General features: G+C 57.9%; 1 protein-coding gene across 4 annotated transcripts; it reads left to right on the forward strand.

Moving 5' to 3' along the window:
• Window positions 1–345: 345 nt before the first annotated feature.
• Window positions 346–23,500, forward strand: RORC (RAR related orphan receptor C). Of its 4 annotated transcripts, XM_081080455.1 has the most exons (12): window positions 346–437; window positions 791–898; window positions 3,430–3,459; window positions 13,821–13,906; window positions 14,210–14,351; window positions 15,507–16,016; window positions 16,231–16,352; window positions 17,260–17,392; window positions 17,538–17,645; window positions 17,827–17,937; window positions 19,109–19,218; window positions 22,056–23,500. In XM_081080455.1, the coding sequence occupies exons 1-12, from the start codon at window positions 380–382 to the stop codon at window positions 22,215–22,217; spliced, it is 1,680 nt and encodes a 559-aa protein (XP_080936581.1). In that variant the 5' UTR covers window positions 346–379; the 3' UTR covers window positions 22,218–23,500. The 4 variants fall into 4 exon arrangements, with proteins under 4 accessions (XP_080936581.1, XP_080936582.1, XP_080936584.1 ...); XM_081080456.1 differs by lacking the exons at window positions 346–437; window positions 791–898 and adding an exon at window positions 1,228–1,311 and having other exon boundaries at window positions 22,056–23,499; XM_081080457.1 differs by lacking the exons at window positions 346–437; window positions 791–898 and adding an exon at window positions 1,230–1,311 and having other exon boundaries at window positions 14,267–14,351; window positions 22,056–23,499.
• Window positions 23,501–23,800: the final 300 nt, after the last annotated feature.

The following is a 23,800-nucleotide window of genomic DNA, read 5'->3' on the forward strand; positions in this document are numbered from 1 at the left end:
GCTGCTGCCATTGGAGACTGGGAGCTACCCAGGAACGGAGGTGCTCAGGGTAGCAGAGTGTGAAGCGCCAGGGTGAGGCAGGAGTGAAGGATGGCGAGATGGGAGGGCAGGACAGGGAACGGCCAGTGGCCTGCCTTCTGCACACCAGGTGCCACGTGCGCCAGGTGGGGGGTAGTGGGCGAGTCACGAGGCGGTGGCATGGCTGGCTTCTGCTCTGCTGTTTACCAGCTGGGAGGGAGAGCAGGAGGAGGTGCCAGGGAGCCTCTCCACTGCAGCTTGGCCCCTGGCCAGCTGGCCTGTTGGGTAACCAGGAGAGCCAGGCCCAGCTAATCAAACTCTGGGCCACGGCTGTGCAGGACAGAAGTGGCACCCAGTACCCATGGAAACCTCGGCCCGCAGCCCTTTCCCTCCACAGAGCCCTTCCACGGGGCAGGCCGGTGCGTGCAGTTAGGCCTGGGGGCGCTCTTGTGAAGTGCAGCATCTCTCCTCTTCTCTCCCCTTCCCTTCGCTCCCCTCCCCTCCCCCCTCCCCTCCCTCCTTCTCCCCTCCCCTTCCATTGCTCCTCTGCCTTGGCACACTCCTGCAGACCTACCCCCAGCCCCCAACACAGCAGTCAAATGTGGAGGCATCAGGGAGTCAGGGGATTCTAGGGAAGGGCAGCGAGGACGAACAGGGGCTCAGCAGGCAGAGGCCTCAAGGAACTGAGGGGCCACTGGGACGTCTGGCCTCATCCGGAGAAGAGGCACAATCGCCCAAATAAGGCATCCTTTCCCCACCTCTCCCTCCCCAGCTCCCCTGCTTCGGTCACCTGTCCGGGAGAAAGCACGTGATTCTGAAGTCACAAAGACCTGGGTTCAAATCACAGCTGGACCACATCCTGTCCTGTGCAAGTCCGTGGGTAAGTGTTGCTATCTCTGAGCGTCACTTAGCTCAGGGGTAAAACGGGAGACATTATGCTTGCCTCATGTGGGTGTTCCGAGGATGGATTTACGTCAAGTGCCTGGCAAAGGGCCCGGAACACTGTAGGTGATCAATAAATGTTAGTCCCCTTCCCTTCACCTAGCCTGTTTTTTCTCAAGGCCTCAAACTCTGTTCCTTCTGGCTCTCCCCTTGTCCCCTCCTGGTGCCAGGACACTCTGCCAGCCACTCCTTTCCCCTGGCTGCTGACGGACCAGGTGCTCCCTCCCTCCACCCTCCTCCCTCCCCTGGGCCCTGCTCCCTGCCCTCCTGGGCGGCCAGGGCAGCAAGGACGGCACCCAGAGAGTTGCCCCATGGACAGGGCCCCACAGAGACACCACCGAGCCTCGCAGGGTAAGAGGCCCTACTGCCCTGCAGGCAGGTGGAAGGGACTGCCAGGCAGTTCAGAGGAGAGGGAGAGATGGGACTGGTCAGGAAGTGAGGAGGGGAGGAGTACAGAGAGCAGATGAGGAGATGGATGGGCAGGGGAAAGCACACTGCTGAGGCAGGACAAGTCTGATGGAAACTGAAGGAGAAACAGGAGGAGGGGCCGGGGACAGGACAGAGGAGAACTAGGGAAGGAGGAGACATCGGAAACACATGGAGGGGAGAGACAGGGAGAACTGAGGGAGGAGACAAGTGGGGAAGGAGGGAGGAGCAAGGCAGGGAAGCAAGAACAAGGGAAGGGTCAGAATGTGAGCAAGTGTCTGCGCTGCCTGGGCGAGGTGGACACACTGTACTGTGTACTGAGTCCCCTGAGACAGCGCAGCTGGCTGGGACCCCAGGCCGCAGTGGCTGGAAGGCTGGCCACTCCACCTTCTATTCATTCACCTGTTCTGCCTTTGAGGATGACAGACAAGGGTGGGGGAGGAAGCAAGCTGCCCATGCCCAGTAGCCTGGCACCTTCCTCCCACTGGCCCAGAGGTATGGAGTTTCGTTTCTGCAGAGAACGTTGGGCACCCGCGCAGGGCAGCAGGGGTGGGGGGGCAGAGGGTCAGGTAGTCTTGGCCCCACTGATGCTCTAACTCAGAGACCCTCTCAGAGCAGATCCCCAGGCCACAGGCTTGAGCACAGCGGGAAAGCCAGAGTGCCAGAGCTGCCAGGCTCCAGGCCACATGGTGCAGGAAGAACTACACTGCCAGGCACGTGAGGGGGCACATTCCCCCCCCCCCCCAGGACTGTTCTGAGGTGCAAGGCTGGAGACCAGAGAGCTGGTGCCACGTCAGGGAGGAAGCTGGGCGGGGCCAGACAGGATCAGCGGGGGCGGCGGGAGTGCCGGATGGAGCCACGCCCCCTCTGGGCAGTCCTACCCCCAGCCCCACCCCGGCAGAGCCAGGGCCTGCAAGTCCACTCCCCCCCACCAGCCTGCCGGTGGGGAGCATACCGGGCAGAGGGACAGTGTGGGTGGTGGGTGGTGGCCAGGATTGGACAGCAAACGGGAAAAATAACAAGAGAGCACATTCAGAGGTTAGGGAAACTATAGGGGCCTGAGGCAGGGCTGCTGGGTTTTCTGGGACAAACGACTGGCCCTGTGTCCCAGGAGGAACTGCTGCATGGGTGTAGGAAATGGACCAAGGTCTGGCGGGGAAAGCTCTGTAGGGGCCCCCTGGGTAAGAGGTGAATAAATGCTAACCACACAATTGAACGACACCCGACATGCTCTAGCTGAGGCTTTCCCCTCAGCAGCTGCCCCTCTGGCAGGCTGTGCCTCCCTGCTCACGCCAGGCGACTCACCGGTGCTCCCTCCTGCCTGCTCTCCGCCTGGATGGACGGACGTAGATGGACAAATGCCATGCAGCCTTCCTGTGCGGGCTGGTGGGCCTGGCAGCCACGGCCTGTGGAAGCAGAGGGGGGGTCTGTGCTTGCAGCTCCCCCTCTTCCTCCAAACACCCCCTCACCCTGCTCTCAACCCCCACACCTCTGGGACTCCCAGGTGCTTTCAGGCACCAATAAGCAATGGAGAGGTTGAACTCCCACCAAGAGTTAACTCTGACTGGTGAATATTTATTGTGCACCTCTGACAGGCCAGGAGTATGGAAGGTTCTGGAGATCCAAGGGGGGAACAAACAAAACAGACACAGTCTCTGCCTCCATTGGGCCTGCCATCTAGCAGGAAAACACCGTTCCCAGGAAAGGAAGAGTAGGAATCCAAAACTTGAGGAATGAGGAAAAGTTGGCTTGGGGGTGGGGGCAGTAAAGGAAGGACATTCCGGGAGGAAGGAGTGTCTTGGGCAGTCCCAGAAGCCCTAAGGAACCTGGCACTTCTGAGGACCTGGGAGAGAGCCAGTGTGACTGAGGGCAGAGAACCAAGAAGAGAAGGGTGCTGTGGAGGGTGGTCCCAACTTCTCCTCGGATGCCAGGTTCCACTGGGAAGGAAAGGGGTGGGGGAGGAGGCCTGTGAGCAGGGGGAGTGTCTCTCGGTCCCCCACGGTCTTCAGCTGTTGGCCCTGACTCCCTCTCTTCTCCTTACAGAGCTGCTGGCTGCAAAGAAGACCCACACCTGTGAGTAGAGGGTTGGGGCAAGAATTGTTGCTGGGGTATGGAGAGGTGGCCCAGAATCCAGCCAGGACTGTGGGAGGTTCGCGGAAAAGAAAGGCATGTAGGTTGCACAGAGATGGAGACACCAGGCAGAGGTGGCTGGGCCTGAAGAGAGAATGGGGAGATGGGGAAAGGAGGGGGCGTGAAGAAACCTCAAGATCAGGGAACATGGCAAGGAAAGAAGGGCACAATTAAAAGGAAGCTGTGGGGAAAGCAGGGGAGAGGTGCTGGACAGAGGCACAGGAGCTGGAAGGGGTGGGGCCGGGAGGGAGGCAGGGTGGCCTGCAGCAGGCTTTGTGTGGGCAGAGCCAGGTTTGGTATTCATCTGTGTGGTTAACACGTCCTGAGGTGTGAACCCGCCTGGGGCCAGGCTGTGCAGGCCTGGAGAGCAGGAAAGCCTTCGTCTCTGTAGGGAGCACCATGGACGGGGCCCTCTGGGTCCTGGGCCGCTGGAAGACTAAGGCTACAGCATGTGAGAAGAGCTGGAGCTCAGGAAGGACTGCCCAGTGGCTACTGGCAAGGAAGCCTCCCCTGGAAAGGCCTGTCAGCACATCAGATGTACCCTCCGCATTTGTGGGAGAACCACAATTCCCCCCAGGAAGTACACCCACTCCACCTCAGGCCCCGAGCTTATATCCATCAGAGGCAGGCATGCCCTTCCCAGCCTGAGGGCACTCCGAGAAGGGCTCCATGAGCAGGGGTCCCTGCAGTGAGGACAACTCGGGCAGGAGGGGCTGCCGCCAGGGCCCATCCGGGAGAGCTCACTGCTGCCCCTCCCACTGCCCAGAGAACCTACAGCCTCCCTGTTCCCAGCAGAGAAATCACAGAGGTTGGCAGACAGGGGTTGGGGGGCCGTCCAGGATGCTGCCTTCCCCCTGTGGGGGCTTGCTTTGCTCAGCATAATCCTGACGGTGCCTCGCCTGCCCCCCCACCCCAGCCACAGGGCCCCACGGAAATGCTGAGCAGGGCCCTAGGAGGAAAGCGGGTCAAGGAGTGACGCGGGAGCTGCGTGAGGGAGCGGGGGAGGGGAGCCAGGGACCATATGTGCGTGGGGGGTGAAGGGGGACTTTTGGAGCAGCTGGAACTGGAAAAGGCTAAACTGCATTCCTACCCTTAACCCCTCACCACAGAAACCTCAGCCAGGACCATACCCCCTTATGCCCTTCCCAACCCCCACCCCCACGCCATGAGCATCCTCCCAAGAACCCTGGCTGGCAGCCCCTCCCACAGTCCCCTGCCCAGCTCCTGAGAGCCTAGGAAGGCCTGCAGGGAAAAGCTTGTACCAGGCTGAGGGGCTGCTAGAGTCCAGGCAAGATCAGAGATCTCGTAGGAGGTTTGACTGAAGAAGCCCGAAGGGATTAATGCTCCCCCAAGCTGAGAGGCCCTGAAACACAGACTCCCAGGAGGGACCCCCAGACCAAGAGGGTCCCTGACTACTAAGGGGCCCTGACCAGGGAACCCCCAGTGTGAGGTACTCCACTGAGCAGGTGTGAGGCTGAGAGGGCCTCCGACGTGGATCGGTCTCTTAGAAGGACCCCTAGGCCAACAACTCTACAGACAGACTCCCACGCCAGGAGCCCTCCCAGGCTGAGAAAACGTCAAGAGCAGACTTGAACCAGAGAAACCCTCCCATTCCTCAAATGGGATTGGGGCCAAACTGCCTGAGTTTGAATGCTGACTCCACCACTTACCAGCTGTGTGACGTTGGGCAAGTTACTTAACCTCTCTGTGTCTCACGTCCCTCATCTTTGAGATGGGGACAACGGAACCTACCTCATAAAGTATTTTGTGAGGATTAGCTAATCCACAGGAAACATTAAGAATCATCATCATCATCAACACATCATCATCGATCTGCATTCTAATTTCAGCACTTTCACTCCCGAGGCCATGTCTGCAGGACTAATGGCCTCCTGCAGCTAGTGGGCATTTGTCTGAGGATTGTTACAGCTACTGTGATCATTTATTCCCTAGCCCAGGGCATACACAGTGTCCGAGGGTGGGGGGTGGGGCAGCCTCCCAGACTCTGCCTCACAGGGCACGGCTCTTGGCAGTCCACAGGGTCTCCGGTGACACATGCCACCGACCTGGGCGGACATCCTGTGACTTACCTCTAGAAACATCCCTGTCCCTGGAGTCACCTGGCAAAGAGGGTCAGGCTCGGGGGTCCTCAGGGGAGGGGGAGTAGGAAACTGGCTCCATTCTGGCTCCTCAGCCAGAACCACCCTGTCAGGTGGAAACAGCTTTTACGCCTGTGGCTGTCGCATGTGGTTTTGGAATTTTCCAACGCCCCCTGTGATTGGCTGCCCCGCCCCTCACACCCTGCCCCAGGCCCAGATTGGCCACGTGGGGAGCCTGTCATCCTACCCGCTGCACCCCAGGGAGGGTGGGGGGGTGGAGTGGGGGGGTTGTCACTCGGCCACCTGTGTGGTGCGAGCTTAAACCCCCCTGCCCAGAAGCATTGGGGGAGAGCTGGGTGCAGAGCTGTGGGCTGAGGCTCTGCTCAGAGTGCCTCGCCCCCAACCCTGCTGCCACCTGCGCCCAATCTGAGGACCACCTCCCTCTGAGGAGAGGGAGCCAAGGCAGCAAAGCCCCAGCTCAGCCATGAGAAGTAAGTGAATGGGGCCACCTGGGAGCGGGACAAGGCTGGGGCCCATCGTCACCCCAGGCCCTCTGGAAAGGAGGGGTGTCCTGGGAACAGAGTGAGCAAAGCTGGGTCCTCTTCCCTGGCAGGGTGTCCTAGTCAAGGCTCACGTCTGTGGGCAGCGGGGCAGCGTAGCTGGGGTGTCAGAGTATCAGGCACTGCTCTGAGAGTAGCTGGGGTGTCTGGCTGCTCAAGCTCTGCTCTGAGAGCGGCGATAGGAAAGGGACTCCTCCGCCGTGAGTTTTGGAAAGAATCTGTGAGGGTATCTGAGGTGCCCCCTCGTTTTACAAGAAGACTGAGACTCAGAGAGGCCAAGCGCTTCCCCCCACATCACACAGCTGTAGTAGATGGAGGCTGGTGATTAACAGGTGGCCTGAACTCACTCTCCTGGCTCCCACTGCAGACTTGCCCTCTGTGCCTCCAAGCTGCCTGCAAGTGGGGTGGGAAAGGAGGCCAGAGGAGCTGCCATGCCTGGGGCAGCAGGACAGCGAGCGTCCAGCGAGGTCAGCAGGCAGAGGGGGTCAGAACCCCAGTATCCAAGCCTCAGAGCCACCACACTTCCTGCCCAGCCCAGGGACTCAAGGAATGAGTGAAATCGGGGACGCCGTGTGGGTGTGTGTGTGTCCCCAGCTTCAGTCACCCATTTGATGAGGGAGACTGGGCAGTAGAGATGGGAGCAGAGAGCTTTCAGCTTCACCCCCTTCCTGGCTTGGAGCCACAGGCCAGCAGGCGGGGGGCAGATGTCTGGGATCTCGGCGCCTCCTGGCCTAGTAGGGGTGGACAAATCCACCAGTCCCCGTGTTCGCGTGAGGGAAGCCACATGCTCTCTTAGAGCCCAGGGCAGAGAGGAAAAGAGAAGCCTGGTGCCCCTGTGTCCTGACGCAGCCCTGGCCTCTACCTGGGGTCTTCCCACAAGACACAGAAGGGAGGCCGTCTTGGGTCCTGGAAAGACCCACCCATGGGCCAAGGGTCTAAAGACCAGGTTCTGGTGCCACCTCTGTCACTGACTAGCCCTGTGGTCTTAGGCAAGTCATTGGGGCATGGACTCCTCACCTGCAAACCAAGGGAACGGAGCTGAAAAACAAAACCAACTTGGGACAAGCTCCTCGTTCTGAGGGCCCAGGACCCAGAAGAGAGCCCTGATCTTGAGTCCGGCACCCCCACAGGGAGGGCAGGGCACTCAGCTTTCCCAGGGGGTGGGCGGTGAGGAGGAGAGAGCTGAATGTCCACGTGTGGGATGGAGAAGCCAGTGCAGCAGCAAACCCCTCTTCCCAGAAATCAGCAAATCCGCCCTGGGAAGCAATGACTGGGTGTGCTTCAGAGGCTGGCAGAAGGGCAGGAGTCCCCAGCATGGGATGATATCCCCCCACAGTCCATCCAGGCTGGGAGGAAGGAGAGGGGGTCTCCTCCAACCTGAGACTCGGTGTTGCTGGCCCTTCTCACTTGGACATCTCTGGGATCTCACAGCCCCAGCTGATCTGACTGCCCCCTCCCCACCGTGAGTACCAGGCACCACCACGCCTCCTAACCACAACTGGGGCAACTCAGAGCACTGGGGGCTTGGGACTGTGACACACCCAAAGGGCAAGGAGCAGAAACAGACCAAGAAATAGAGAGAGCCGCAGAGACCCAGCTCAGAGGACAGAGATCTATGAAACACACGGAAGCGAGTAACGTCCGGATGGATATACGTGGAGAAAGGCCAGGAAAGCCAAAACTTTGATTGCAATGTGAAGCCAGAGACAGAAGTGGAGAGGATGGAGAGGCATATAGACCAGGGAGAGATGGAACGGAGAGCAGACAAGCAGTGGGGGGGAGACCCTGGGCACCGCCAGGGCCTAGGAAGACGGAAAGTGAGAGGCAGGGGTTTTACGGAGGCTCTGCAAGGATGGTACAGGCTCCCTGCCATGGTGACTGCTGCGAGGTAGAGAGGAAGTGCCCATGAGCCAGCTGGAGAGCGGGCGGCCCACTCATGTCACCATGAGGCCACCGCCAGCGTGGAGTCAATCGGCACAAGGCCCTGGCAGCAGGCCTGGATGGGGAGGTGGGGGGACGAGGGGTAAGGTCGCAGGCGTGTCTTAGCTGTGCCTGATCTTTCTCAAGTCTGGTCATGCCAACCAGGAGCAGTGGGCCAGAAAGACGTCCTCAGGGTGCCACAGATCTCACCCTGAGAGACCAGGGCCACCTGAGGACTTTACAGAGGGCCCCTCTTTCCTTGCACCCCCCTCACCCCTCCTTTGCCTCTCTTCCCATTCCTAAGGGAATCCCCAACACCCCCAGCCAGGGCTCTAGAGATTGGAGTGGCCCAGCCGGTGCCATCACGATGAGACCTGGGTGTTATGTTGCCACCCCTTCCAGGGGCGCCTTCCCCCTGCCCTGCCTCTGTGCCTCTGACTCAAAGGGGCAACAGGGACTTTCCCCTACTCAGCTCTCCAGGGAAGGCAGCCCTGGGGTCTCCTGTTCTCCAGGGCCAGGCTACTCCCGCTGCTGCAACACTGCCCCTTTCCTGGGACTTTGCTCAGAAAGGACGGAGATGTCTATATGGGTGGAGGCTGATAACAGGGCAGGGCCTGGGGGCCAAAGCCAGGCCTCTGGGAAAGAGAAAGAGCCCTGGAGGCAGGGAAGGTGGCTGATGGTGCCAGCCAGGTTCCCACTCTTCAGAGCTTCCTCCTGCTGATTCATCCCCTCCCCCATCCACAGGTTGTTTTCACTCAATTCTTTTGTTTCCCCTCCTTTACTCCAGTCCCAGACTGCGGGGGTGGCGGGGGCACCAGGAGGGGGGTTTCAGGTGGCTGGTTGTCTCTGATAACTGTTCAAAACCCCAGACTCTCCCTCGCCCACCTGAGTTTTAGCTTCGCTATTTTCTCAGCCCTGGGATCTGGGTATATCAGCAGAAAATTCTCGCCATGGGCTGGGAGGAGTGCTCACCAGGTAGAACTACAACCCTCCTGGTGCGCCCCCCCCCCCCCCCGCCCGGGCCCCCCTCCCCCCCTTACCCTGCGGTGCAGCCACCACCATGGTTTCCAGCTTTGCAGAAGCTGCGGGAACTGAGAGCTGAGAAAGGAGGGAGGCTGGTGACAGACTGGGTCCACGGGGGACTCCTGGCCAGAGCTGTGGTCTCTGTGGGGAAAGGGACCGAGACTCATGACTGACGGGTGGGGTCGCCTAAGCTAAGAAAAGAGATACACCCCTCTTTCCCACTCCCTCCTTCATTTCTGCAGAGAGGACTGCTGAGGTGCAAGCCAGTCAGTCCACACCCCAAAGCTGCTGCAGTTTTCCAGGGGGGTCCCAAGTCAGGAGCTCCACTAGGATGGGCAGGCTGCTCCACCTTGGCCTTAAAGCCTGCCCCTGAGACGTGGGCAAAGGCAGGCGGTGGCTGGCACCTCAGAGGAAGAGCTAGGGCACAGGGAACAGGGTCTCCGGATCTTGAAACCAGACACGTGTCCTGGCTTGAATTCTGTTCCTAAGCCACCCCCCTCATTTCACACTTTCCCCTTCAGCCAGTAAAGAACCTTGTGCCCTGTCCGATGGCCCTCAGTGCATGGGGACAGCCAGTCCTTACAGGGCACACAGCTTAATGGTTGCGGACACTGCCTCTCAGGTTAGAGACCTGGCTCCAAGCGCTGGCTGTGCCACTTCTGGCCGTGTAACCTCAGCCAGCCACGTACTCTTTCCTGGACTCAGTCTTCTCGTCTGTAAAATGGGGACAATCCTAGTACCTACTTGACAGGGTTGTGATCACTCAATGAAAGCTGTGTCTCGAACCTGGCACAGAGTTAGAATTCCGCCAACACTTATGCCTGTCATTATTATTCCTCCTTAATCGATATCCACTGGAGAAAAGGGGAGAGAAAGAAAGGAGAGGGAAGGCCCAGCTCTAGACTGACAGAACACAAGGAGCAGATGAGCACCGGGGTTCCTCTGTCTGCATCCATGCTCCACCAGGGCTGGGGGTGGTGCTGGGGTTTGACGGGAGAGACCCCCCGGGGTTGCAGCCCCCGCTTTGCGTCTACCACTTCCTCTCTGTGGCATAGGGCACCTGGACAGGGCCCAGGGCTGGCTTCCTAGGGTGGCACAGGGCCAGCTCTGGATGCATTCAAACAGCGATATCAATGAATCTCACAGCTGTGAGAAGGGTGAGATTAGAGGAGGCAGGATAGCACAGACCAGGTTGTTGCTACTGGTTTTCCCCACGTAGGATGTGCTCACAGGCAGCTCCCTGGCCATCCTTCAATGTCCAAAGCAACCCAGGAGAGACTCACTTTCTTTTCCCAGTACTGCATCAGAACGACATTTTTTAGAGGTCACACTGGATAGTGGAGAAGACACCAGAATGAGCTGAGGAAGAGACCAGAAACCCCACCCTCATCCCCCAGTAGGAGCAGCCTGGCAAAAAACAGCAGAAAGAGGGAGGAAATGCTTGCTCCTCGGAAGTCTAGTTTGAGACGCAGCCAGCTCGGGCACCAACCAGGAGCTTATTCAAATGGAGAATCTAGGCCCCCCTCAGACATCCCTCTGGACTGGGGACCTGCATTTAACGAGGTCCCTAGGCGGGCGGTCTTGTTTGAGATACAAAGGGCTGGAGTTGTCAGGTCACTGGATGGTTTCAGGAGATGGCATGTGCAGGTGGGGGCATTTCTCTCTCCTAGGAATGAGAGGGTTTCTTTCTATGGGCCCTGGGAGGGATTGGCGGTGAAATACACAGACCTTCCCAAAGCAGCAGAGGGCACGGGCAGGGCGGGCTGCTGTGGGAGCTGTGCTGTAGGGCTGGCCTAGAGGTGCCTGACCTTTGTTTGGCTCCAGTTCCTGGCACCGTCAGGCCCTTAGATGGTAAGTTCCTGGCAGGCCAGGCTCCCGGGAAACAGTTTGAGTAATCCTGTGATTACCCAGCTCCCCCTCCCCACCCTGGGTTCCCAGCATGGGCTGTGGCAAAGGGGTGAGTTTAGAAGGTGAGGTATCTGACCGACCAAGGTGCTTTTCAGCTCCCGCTCCCCCCCCCCACCTCTGCCAGTCCCCTTCCCGTCCTCTCCGCCCCCCCCCCCACACTCATGTGCGGGGCTTTCTCTTTGAGGTTTTGGGTAAATGGCATGAAGGGGACACAGGTGGCAGGGGAAGGAGGAAGGAGTAGGACCAGCGGGCCTGACAGCACTGACAGGCCCAAGGCTTGGGCCGGGGCCAGGACGTGGGTGGGTTTTTCTGTGTTTCTTTGGCTGGCTGTCCATCCCTGGGTCTAAGTCTGTTCATGGACCCTGTGCCTCTGTATCCCCGGGTACCTCTGCCTTGGACTACAGTGGAGGACTGGTGGCTGGGTCCAAACCCTGACGTCCCCCACACGTATTTGTGAAGGGGACCCGTGGCTGGCCACACCCTCCCCTGAGAAGGTGAAGGTCTTGGTGACGCCGTTGTGAGTTCCTTGGGCCAGGGCCCGCAGTGGGTCAGGCATGGGTCAGGGCGATGTGTCTGGGTCACCATGTGGTCGGCACACACACACGCACGGATGTGGCTCCGGGAGAAGGGAACAGGCAGGGAGGCCTGTGGTCGACGGCTGGGCTGGAGCCTGAGTTCCCACTGTGGCTTGGCCTAATATCCCTCCCGCTTACTTTTTTGGGTGACCCATGTTGGGTTCTCCCCTCTGGGCTGACGGCCTCTGAGGAAAGAGAGACCACTGCGCTGGGGGGGAGGTGCTGAGGCAAGGGCAGATGGCAGACTCGACGGGCGCAAGTGTGTCCCTCGGCCTCTGGTGCCCACTGGCTTCCTTGGCCCTCAGCCCTGCTCAGCAGTAACTGACCTACCAGCACTTCACTGCTCTCCACAGGCCGTGCTCTTGAACTACAGTCCCCCGAGGGGCAGGCGATGTCATTTTTATCCTGATTTTACCGACAAGGGGACTGAGGCCTAGAGAAGCAGAGTGACTTGACAGGCAGGTGCTCCCACCTTTTCTGCCCTTTTTCCACGTCCCCAGCCCCCTCTTGTCCTCTTTTCCCCTCCATGCATTCCACCCTGCTCTGGATTTACTAGGAAGTATCTGCAAAGCTCACTTTCCATCACGTTCCAGACAACCAGGTGCCCTGTCCCCCTGGAGAAGGCAGCAGCTTACTCTGATTAAGCTCCAGGCTGGCCTGAGAGGAAGATGGTTCAAGAATGATGGAGATGATATTTCAGGGAGTGGTGGGCAAGCCATGGACATCCTCCCACCTCACGTGGGCAGGCCCGACATGGTCCCAGGGCCCAGGCCTGGGGCAGGCAAGCTCCCAGGAATGTGGAAGCTACTGCTTCCTCTGACACTCCAGGGAGCAGGTCAGAGAGGAGAAGGGCCTCAGTTCCAGACCTTTCCTGGCCTGCTCCTCCCCACCTCCCCCCTCGGAGGGGAGGTAGCAGGTCAGCGATGGCAGAGCAAAGACCCATATGCCCTCGGGAGTGACGAGAACATCTGAAGCAGCAGGATTCCGACTCTGCCCAGCTCCCCTTCAAAGATGGGCTGGCGGGTGGCCAAATGCTGGTCCCTGAAACTCACAGCAGAGAGGTGTGGGCATGGATGAGAGCTGGCCAAGTAGAGGAAATGGACCTGGGGCCAGCAGCAAGCCACAGCGAAGGGAGGGGGGGCAGGCACAGCTTACAGCGACCTCAGTGGGCAGCAGGGCGTCCTCATGCCCAGTGAACAAACATTAACACACAAATATGCACGTGTGCATGCTGGCTCAAGCAGACGTGCCCCTTGGCTCACAACTCACATGTACCTTCCATGTGTATATATATGTATACATATATATATATACACACACGCACGCATACCCACTGAGGTATGTGCCCCAAAAGCCATGTACACAGAACAGCATAACGGAAAGCTCAGGTAACCTGGGATGTGGAACCAGCTCTGAGACAAACCAGCTGTGTGAACCTGGGCCAGCCACCCGTCTCATTTGGCCTCTTCCCTCGCGTACAGAGAAGGGAAAGTTGAATGAGACGGTCTGGAGTCCCAGTGTTAATGTTGCTGATTTGTGCACATACCATTGCACGCAGGGGCCCTCGTGCACACGTAAGCATACTCACTCATCTGTGCCTGGACAACACTGCTCTGGGGCCCGGGGCTGCCTAGGAGCTGTGTTTCATTGTCTCCCTGGCTCTCAGGCATCCAGCAGAGCTGGCTTGTTGAGCCCCACTCCCCTGGGGTCTTCTCCATACCCTGTCTGGACCCTGCTCCCTCCGCCCTTCCCGGAGCCTTCACTGCCCAGTTGTAGATGGCTGACATCCCTACCTGGCCCCCAGGTTCCCCCTGCCTGGTACACCACATCTTTCCTCTGGGCCCCAGTGGGGGAGGGGGCACAGAGGAAGCCCCCGGGGGCGGGAAGGCCCCTGGGCGGGAAGCAGGTGTTGTGAAGCAGCGAGGACTCCTAGGTCCCCAGGCGGGAGGGAGGCAACTGGAGCTTTACAACTTGGAGGGCTCAGCAGGTGGCCTCTATGCAGCTGCTTTCTGCCCCCAGAGAGCTGGTACAACGCCGGGCCACCCCACAAAACAAAAAAAAAACGGCTTCCACAGACACTTTGCTGAGCAGTACTTAGCACTTGGCTTCTTCCATATGGCCAGAGGGGAATGGCAAGCTGCATTGGGGGTGGGAGTGGGGGGAAGTTCGTGTCTCTGTATCCATGACCCCGGGCTGACCTCCTGCTCTTTCTCTTCCAGCACAAATCGAAGTGATCCCTTGCAAAATCTGCGGGGACAAGTCATCTGGGATCCACTACGGGGTCATCACCTGCGAGGGGTGCAAGGTGAGCACGCACACACATGCACAGTCTCCTAGACGTGAGGAGAGGGTCTCAGTGGCCTCCGACTCTACGGGCTGGGGCCTTACCTGGAGGTCCCTGTGCACGCAGTGGCCTTGTCATGAGCCACTGAAGTGAGTGCAGGACAAATGGCAATTATGCTAAGACATGGAGGAGCGAAAACTGACCGGTCGTGGGATCTGGGAAAGCTGGGGTCTGGGAGAGCTTGTGGCCTGGGGCGCTCAGCCCAGGGACCGAGCTGGGCCTGGCCGGGATGGGCAGCCTGGTCTCTCTGCCTGCCGTCCCCAGGGCTTCTTCCGCCGGAGCCAGAATTGTAACGTGGCCTACTCCTGCACCCGTCAGCAGAACTGTCCCATTGACCGCACGAGCCGGAACCGATGCCAGCACTGCCGACTGCAGAAATGCCTGGCACTGGGCATGTCCCGAGACGGTGAGGCCAGTGGGCTGCTGCCCCCGAGTTCCCCCTGCTGTGCTGCACAAACGCCCTTCCCCTCTGGAGGTCTGCTCTCCCTGCCTCCCTCCCACAGGCCGTCTCTTCTACCGTCCACTGTGCTGGCGGGCAGAGTGCCCTCATCAGACCTCTTCACAACCGCCGGCTGTGCTGGAACGACCCTCCTTTTCCCAAGGGCCCCCACTCTGTATTTCCTTCTCCTCCTCAGGATAGAGGGGCCTCCCTCCGCTCCTCTCCAGCCCGCAAACCATCCAGGTTCCACACCTTTCCTTCCTGCGCATCGCTCCAGTCCCAGCCTGTCTTCCTCCCTAGCCCCCCATTCCCAGCCCCGACAGCAATGGAGCCAGAGGCGGCCTGAGAACAACCCAGAGACCGTGCCAGTGGGGAGGGCTGCTGCTCCTGGTGCCTTTCTCCTCGCTGCACCTTCCTCACCCACCACCTCCTTGCGCCCCCCACCCCCACTCCCACCACAGAGGGAGCCCAGGGCAGGGCTGGGGGAGGCAGGGTGGTGAGGAGCAGAAGCAGCCCGTCAGCACTTTTCAGCACCCAAAATAACAAAGTGAAAGGAAACACGCAGGGGTGCAAGGGGCAGGCGGGGCGAGGGGCTGTGCCCCCACACCTGGGAGGGGTGGGGGGAGTGAAAAGCAGGAAAGAGAGAACAGAAGAGGATGTTCAGAAACAAGCCACCAGCCTGGGTTGGGCTGTGGTGAGTATGTAGGTCACCAGGGAGCCTGCAGGCCTGACCACAGGGAGACCTGAGTGCTCGGCTCTCCTCTTCCTCTGACCCTCCTAGACAGGCGAGGTGACCCCAATACAACTTCAATCCCCTCCTCAACCACCCCCAGCCCCAATATCAGAAGATCAGAATCCTCAGTTCAGACTCATTGCTTGAATTCTGCAACGATTAGAAGTTGGCTTGGAGCTGGGAAAGTGTGTGCGCAAGACCGAAATGCCCGGGCTGCACAGAGCAAACCAGAGAGAGAGCTGGGGAGGGGTCTTGAACAAAAGTCCCCCAAGCGAGGTTGGAGCCAGCTATTCAGGGAGAAGCCACTTAATCCCGTAATGCTCCAAATGCCTCTCAACTGCCTTGAATGCTGTCCTCCTGGCTCAAAAACCCATCCCGACCTCTTTCAGCTGTCAAGTTTGGCCGCATGTCCAAGAAGCAAAGGGACAGCCTGCACGCTGAGGTGCAAAAACAGCTACAACAGCAGCGGGAGCAGCGGGAGCAAGTGGCCAGGACCCCTCCCACAGGGGGCCAAGGGGCAGACCCCCGCCCCTGCACCCTGGGGCTCCCAGATGGGCAGCTGCCCCTGGGCTCCTCACCTGACCTGCCCGAGGCCTCCGCCTGTCCCCCTGGTCTCCTGAGAGCCCCGGGCTCCGGGCCCTCCTACTCCCACAGCTTGGCCAAATCCGGGCTCAACGGGGCCTCATACCACCTCGAATACAGCCCGGAGCGGGGCAAGGCTGAGGGCAGAGAGGGCTGCTACGGCACGGGCAGCCAGCTGACCCCTGACACATGTGGACTTCATTTTGAGCACCCCAGACAACCTGGGCTGGGGGAACCAGGGCAGGGCCCGGACAGCTACTGCAGCCCCAGTTTCCGCAGCACCCCAGAGGCACCCTATGCCTCCCTGACGGATATTGGTGAGCAGCTGGGGAGGCCGGCAGGGTGGGGAAGCTGAGAAAGGGGCTTCCAAGAGAGGGGCCGAGTGGGCACCCCATGTAACCAAACATGAGTCTCAGGGCGTTTAGGGGTCGAGGACAAGGGGTCGAGGGGGAGGCCGAGTGGGGGGAGGCCCAGCAGAGGGCTGCCCTTCGTACGGCAGGGTAGGAACCCATGCCTTCTCCTCGGCCCCAGAGCACCTGCTGCAGAACGTGTGCAAATCCTACCGAGAGACGTGTCAGCTGCGGCTGGAGGACCTGCTACGGCTTCGCTCCAACCTCTTCTCCCGGGAGGAGGTGGCCAGCTACCAGAGGAAGGTGAGGCCAGGGCACCTGCTGGGAGGGAGGCCATCCCACCACCAGGGGCGCCCAGAGATGGCTACCTGCACACCCGGTGGGCTGGGGTGCGGAGGGGCGTCACAGGGAAACACGTGTGTGCACCCGCTTTGAAGGATGGGGGGCGTGGCAACACCCTAGCAGATGGACGAGAGCTTGCCCGGAGCCCCAGCCTGGAAACTCTGTCCTCGGCCTGCCTCCTCCCTCCTCCAGCACCCATCGTGGTGCCCTGCCCTCCTGCTCTATCAGCCACAGCAATCGCTGGCGTCGTGATTACCGTTTGTCAGACACCCCTGCTCTCGCAGGCACTGTGCTAAATGCTATACATCAATTACCCCTGATCTTCAAACCTCCCACCCCCCAGTGAGGCCGCCAAGTGCTGCTGTCTTTAACGGGACCAAGAAACTGAGCTCAGAGAGGTTAATAGACTCATTCCGGGAGCCAAAGGCCACTCGTGTTCATCGAGCTCCAAAGCTTATGCTCTCGCCTCCAGCACTCTGACAACACCGCTCTAGAACACTCGTTTGGCACGGAGCTTTTGCTTCTCTAGGTTACTAAGCCCTTTTGGGGAGGGGCATTCAGTCTGTCTTTCTCACCTCAACAAGACACAAACGCTTTGAGGGCAAAGCTTCTGAGCCATTTTTATTCTCCCACAAGAGCTCTGTGGGTGCCAGCGGCGGGTGGGTGCTCAGTACGAGCGACCCAGTGACAGGAATGGCCCCGGAGTGTGCATGCATGCTGAGAACAGGCTAACACACCTGTGTTGAGAATGTGGGGTTCAGAACCTATTCCCAGGGGCTTGAGTTTGTCAGGCTGGGCTCCCAGAGGCTTGGGGCAGTGATCAGTGGGTCATCAAGAGGCTACAGTGGGACCCCCTCCTTCCCTACAGTCCGTGTGGGAGATGTGGGAACGCTGTGCTCACCGCCTCACCGAGGCCATCCAGTACGTGGTGGAGTTCGCCAAGAGGCTCTCGGGCTTCATGGAGCTCTGCCAGAACGACCAGATCGTGCTCCTTAAAGCAGGTGCCCAGGGAGGGTGGGCAGGCCTGCAGGGAGCGGGCACAGAGCGTGGAATGGGGCAGGGCCGCGTGGAGGGAGGCGGTGATGCTGAGGAAACCACCACACTGGGGCACAGAGACGGATGCCGGGCTTTTCTCCCCACCCCCAGGAGCCATGGAAGTGGTACTGGTTAGAATGTGCCGGGCCTACAATGCCGACAACCACACCGTCTTTTTTGAGGGCAAATACGGTGGCGTGGAGCTGTTCCGAGCCTTGGGTGAGGGGCAGGGGAAACGAGATCGATGAGTCCAATGCCCACCTCATCTGCAGCTTCAAGACCCAGGGCGCCCTCTTTTCCAGGCAGATTGCCCCCTTCGCTCTAAACACCAAGAGGGCGGGTGCCCGTGGGCCTGGAGGCCCCCCTCACCTTGCTCACTCTCTCATTTCCACACTGTCAGGCTGCGGCGAGCTCATCAGCTCCATCTTTGACTTCTCCCGCTCTCTGAGTGCCTTGCGCTTTTCCGAGGATGAGATTGCCCTCTACACAGCCCTTGTCCTCATCAATGCCAGTGAGTGTCACTGGGCTTGGGTAAGGGACAGTCAGCTGGTGGGGGTGCCACAGATACTGAAGCAACTGGACCTTCAGGCGTGATGAAACCTGAGCGATTGCTTTAAAGAGCACACGAGCCCTTTACAGACCAATATCGCTGTTAACAAAAGGAGTTCAAATGAAGACTCCGAGGAGCCTGAGAGAGGCAGTGGGCAGCACAGTGGGACTGGAGAAGCGGGGAGATGTGAGGCTGAGGGGAAGTGAGCCACTGTCTGGAGAGAGAGGGGTCTGTGTGTGCATCTAGGTCAGTCATTCCGTTGTGGCCGCACCCTGGAATCACCCGGGGAGCTTTACGAACCATTGCCAGCCACCTGAGGTTAATGATCTGCGGTGCGGCCTGAGCACCACCATTTTTAACAGCCTCCCACAGGTGATTGTAAAACTAATTTTAAGGCCGCTCGCCGTCATGGCAGGACTCCGGATATGCGCCCCACTACAACGGAGTGGGCAGGGCTGTGTACTCAGGGAACCTGGGGAAATGGGTCAGCAACTCACCTGAGTCTGCACACCAAAATGATCAGCCTTCTGGCTCTGCCGATGAGTAGAGACCTACACATGTCCCTTAAACTGGAAATACAGATTTAAAAGATCGGCTTCAGGCTCTTTTGTGGAGCCCGGGCCAAAAGTGGTTTGTCTGTGGAGGTTAGTGAGCTGCAGGCTGCTGCAGAGGCGCTGCGCTGGCCTGCGTGGCTTCAGGAAGGCCACCCATCTCCCGTCTGAAGTCATCCTTGGCCAGGGGCCGGGGGCTGTCTTCCCATGTCTCTCTCTCTCTCTCTCTCTCTCTCTCTCTCTCTCTCTCTCTCTTTTCCCACGGCAAGAATCCTAGTGCCTAGCATTGGGTGGACTATGTGAAATATTAGGGTGCCAGGGAGAAGGCAGCTTGGAGGTGGGAGATTAGAAGCTCTCATCCCTTTTATCTCTCTCCCCAGTTTTCCTTGTAGACAGCTAGCCAAACCCGACACCCCAGAGCTTACCATTAGCAAACCAGCACGCACACGTACGCACACACGCACACGCATGCACGCATACACAAGCAGGAAGACCTCATCTAGCACAGATGTCCACCCTTTGGTGGAAATTAATGTCCATGTTTTCTCTTGTTCTCCCTGTGGTCTCATCCCCTCCTTCAGGCCGGCCGGGGCTCCAGGAGAAAAGGAAAGTAGAACAGCTGCAGTACAATCTGGAGCTGGCCTTTCATCACCATCTCTGCAAGACTCATCGACAAGGCGTCCTGGCAAAGGTAGGAGCGGTCCCGGGGGTAGAAGAGGCCAGGCCCCAAGCCAGAGCTGTGATATCTGGGCTGGTGAGGCCTGGGGCCTAAGGGGACAGAGGCGCGAGTGCCATACTGCATTAGGGAGCTTGCAAGAGCACAGGAACTGAGGGAACAGGCAGTCGCTTCTGTGTGCGTAAAGATGGAAAGTTAGAGAGCGTGGAATTGGGAGGGGCCCCTAGGGAGCAATTCAGTTTAATAGAGCCGACATTAACCCAGCACCTGCCTGTACAAGGCACCGTGGAATGGAAAGATACAGAGACGCATCTTGCTCGCACCTAGAGCCTTCCATCTGGAATGAAGGAGAGACTCGTGTACCGGTAGCACTAACGCACGTAGAATGTGAGCTATAATAATGCCAGTAGTACAGTGTTGTCACACACATGCCCTCGCGTCCTCGGGCAGCTCAGTCAGTAGGACAGATGTTAATATCTTCCTGTAGCAATAAGGAGACTTAAGTGACATCTCCAAGTTTCCATGATTGCTAAGGGATAAATGCCAAGATTTAATCTCAGTGTTCTTTCCACCATATTCCTGATAACATTACTCCGATAAGAGGTATTGGGGACATGTTAGAAAACTAATTTGGGGGTAAAAGCAGTGAATCCTAAGTGCTTCCTAAAGAAGGTGGCACTTAAACTAGGCCATGAAATGAGTAAGATTTTAACAGACATTCATGGGGGTGGGGCAGGCATTTCAGGCTTAGAGAAAAATATGAGCAAAAATAAGGAGGCAAACAGTGCATGTATGGAGAACATAGTTCAGGGACATTTTGACTAAAGTGTAAAGATCAGGGTAGATTGATGGGGGCAGTGAAGTAGCAGAAGGCAAGCTGGAAAATTAGGTCAGGGAGCAAATCAGAGAGGACGTTCAATGACATATTAAAGAGTAAAGGCTTTATTTCTAGGCAATAGAGAGCCCCAAGGGTTAGAGGAATGATATCATCAGAGCTATTATTTAGGCAATTTAATTTGGAGCCAGTGTAAAGGAACCACTTATGTAAGCACTCAAGCAATGGGCCCTTGCTGTGTGCCAGGCACAGTGCTAGGTGCCAAGGACACGGCAAGACTTAAAAACAGTCTCTGCCAGTAAAGAACTTCAAGTCTGGGAGGAGAGATTAGGAGGAGAGAGAGACACTGGAACATGGAGAGCAGGTGGGAAGCAAATCCGGTGAGGTCCACCTTCAGAATACATCACCTCCCCACTGTCACCATACATCCACCCCACCCTGCAGCCATCGGTTCTCACTTGGACAGTTAGAGAGGCCTCCTGATTGGATGCTGGCCCCAGCCTTGTCTGCCTTACAGCAGCCACACGGCACTGTTCTCAGCCCTCCGACAGCTGCCCATCGTGCTGAGAAGCAAATGTAGGGTCTGTATTGTGGCCCACGGGCCCCTGACTTCTTTTCTCACCTCATCTCCTTTCACTGGCCTCTCAGCCACCCATTCCAGCAACACAGGCCCCCTTGGTCTTCCCTGAACACATTTCACACCATTGCATCTCTGGGCTTTTGTATCTGCCGTTCCAACTGCTGGAAGGTTCTTCCCCCAGTTTTCCAAATGGCTTGCTCATCCCTTCATTCTGGAGAGGTTTTCCCAGACCACCCCATACAAAAAGCCCTCAACCCCTCCCCCTGCTTTAATGTTCTTTAAAGAAATTCCCTGACATATTATATATTTGTTTATTTTCTGGCTCCCTCACTAGAATATGCATTTGATAAAGGTAGAGATTTTATTTTATTCACTGATATATCACCACAGCCCTTCCCTGTGCCTAACTGAGTTAAGTTCTCAACAGATATTGAAGGAAGGAAGGGAAGAAGAGAGGGAGGGAGGGAGGGAGGGGAAGAGGGAAGAAAGGGAGGAAGATATTGCAATAGCCCAAAGAGACTCAAAGTAAAGGAAGAGAAATGAGAAAAGGATGAGTTCTAGAGCTATCAGGGGGTTCTAGAGCTATCATGCTACCTGCTCTCCAGACTGCCCCTTTCCTGGGAGACTAAGCTGGGGAGAAAGTGGGGGTGGCTGGTAAGAGGTGTTATTAAGCCTCACTTGGTTATTCTGGCAACCCCAGGAGATAAATGGCTTTCTCAGCCTTTCTCCAGGGAGGTCTCCCTGCCTTTGTCTCCTGGTGGGTCTCTGGGCCTTTGTCACTGACCCTCTGGCTGAGTGCTGGCGGTTTTGGGCACCGGCTTGGAAATTGTTTAGTTCAAACAGTTATTGAGCATTTGCCATGGGGTGGGGGGAACCCTACCCAAGGAGCTTAAACCTAGGGTGGGAAGGCAGACAAAGCGGGTCATTTTCCTAAAATGGGGCTTAAGTGCTACACAGAGGGAAGCCCCCAGGAAGGACCCTTAATCCATGGGGTAGTAAGGGGAATATTCTTGGAGGAGGTGATACTTGAAGGTAAGAATTAGCCAAGCAAACAAGAATTGGAAAGGCATTCCAGGTGAGGGGAACATCATCGTCAAAGGCAAAGAGGCATGTGACAGAATAGAACCCAGAGAGTCACAAAATTTCACTATATTAAGAGCGTCAAGTGTGAGTTAGTGCCCAGAATGGCATTCATGTGGGGAGGAGCAGAAACATGACTGGGAGCTCCACCCAGAAAACCACCTGGCCCACACCCGTTCTCCGGGTCTCCACGAGCCTGACACACATCTCCCCCTCCCAGTGGGGTCTGGCTGCCCCACGAGTGCCAAGTACATAGAGAGAAAGCAAGAAGGTTACCGTAGCCCAGGAAGCACAAGAGGATTTCGTTGCTCTGGGGAGAATGGTACCGACCTTCCTTCCCCGTTACCCCATCTCCAGCTGCCGCCCAAGGGGAAGCTTCGGAGCCTCTGCAGCCAGCACGTGGAAAAGCTTCAGTCCTTCCAGCATCTCCACCCCATCGTGGTCCAAGCTGCTTTCCCCCCACTCTACAAGGAGCTCTTCAGCACTGAAATCGAGTCACCTGACGGACTGTCCGAGTGACCTGGAAGACGGACTCCTTTCCCTGCCCCTCCCCAGCCTGCTGGCCCACCTCCCTGGGCCCCTCCCACCCTCAGCCTTTTCCTTTCGCATGCCCCCGGAGCGTGGTCCCTGGCTATTCTTTTGCGAGTGACCACGTGTGGAGACTGGTTTTCTGCCCAGGGCCTGCTGGCAGTGGGCCGAGAGCCAGAGGGTGGGGATGAAGGAATACCATCTCCAGCCTGAGCTTTGCTCTGTCCCCTTTCCCATGCCCCTTCACCCAGCTTCTGGGAGGCCTGAGGGGTGGGTGGGGGGTGATATAAGGACCTCTAGGAGGACCAAGGTGTCCTCAGGACAGCAGGGGGATCCAGGACACCCTGGACGAACAGAACTCAACTCTGGGCTCAGAAGCAAAGACTAGGCCTTTGAAATACCTCATTGCTTTTCCCGGTGGGCTTCAGCTGGGGAGAAGCGTCAAGCTCAGAGACAGGCGGCTGGTGCCCAGAAGGACCTGTACATAACATGAGTCTGGATCTTAAGATTTCCCGCCTCCCTCCTTTTTCCCAGCTCAGCAAGGAAATGGATGGGCAGTCTGCCCTTTTCCTGGGGTCTAACAAACAAAAACTGCGTACATGGATGGTAAGGGGCTGGGGATACTATTCGTATGAGGTTTGGATATAGGATGGGGTACGATGAAAGCAGGCGCACCACAGACAGAGAGTTAGAACTCAGGCCTCTTACATGCACTTTAAAAATAGACTTTTAGGGATTAGCACAAATCTGAGCAGAGACACAGGTCCACACATAGGTGAAACACTCAGCCGGCAACTACTATGCAGCTCTAGCGACACATTTAATCTGATCCAATCTCTGTCTCCCTCAGAGGAGCTTAGTGGCCTCAGCAAGAGCGCTAGTCCTGAGGGACCCCAAGACCATTTCTGGGGCACTCTGTCCTGGGAGCTCCAAACTCTATCCTAGCCCAGCTGCATCCTACCACAAGAAACCTCAAGAGCACAGAGAGGGCTGGACAGTGGTCAGTCAGAAGACCAAGGACCGGCTCCCGGAGGACTGTGTAGCCCTTGCCCCCCAGCCCTGCTCTCATCACGGCGAAATGAAGCAGAGCAGCAGTTCCTGCACTCAGCTCCGGCAGGAACAAGGAGACCCGGTTCCCCAGCCTGACTCCCTCTGGCTTTGTAAAGAGCTGTGAGCCCTCGGCTGAGGGAAAAATTGCAGGGCAGGGGGAGGGGTTACTTGCGTAAACAGAACCCCCAACTTGTGCCATTCTTTATAAAATGATCTTAAAGGCAAGAAGTGTGTGTGTCGGGGTTCGGGGGTGGCTTAAACAAGTAAGATGACCTAAATCAGATACCCACAGTCTCATTCCTGCCTGGGGATGAGGCAGGATGAACAGGCAGGATGACCAGGGCGTCCTGGGGATGCCCCAGGACCTGGGTCATCCAACCTGGTTTCTAACCCCGCCACCATCAGCGGTGTAAGGACTCTAGCCCCCACTCAGAGGACCCCCCCCTGACCCCCCCCCACACCGAAGCAGCCTCTAACTCAGCTCCACAGCAGATGTTCTGAGTTGAGAACTTTCCCCACAAATG

This window comes from Rhinolophus hipposideros, assembly GCF_964194185.1.
Source record: "Rhinolophus hipposideros genome assembly, chromosome: 19".
In the NCBI taxonomy this organism is placed as follows: domain Eukaryota; kingdom Metazoa; phylum Chordata; class Mammalia; order Chiroptera; family Rhinolophidae; genus Rhinolophus; species Rhinolophus hipposideros.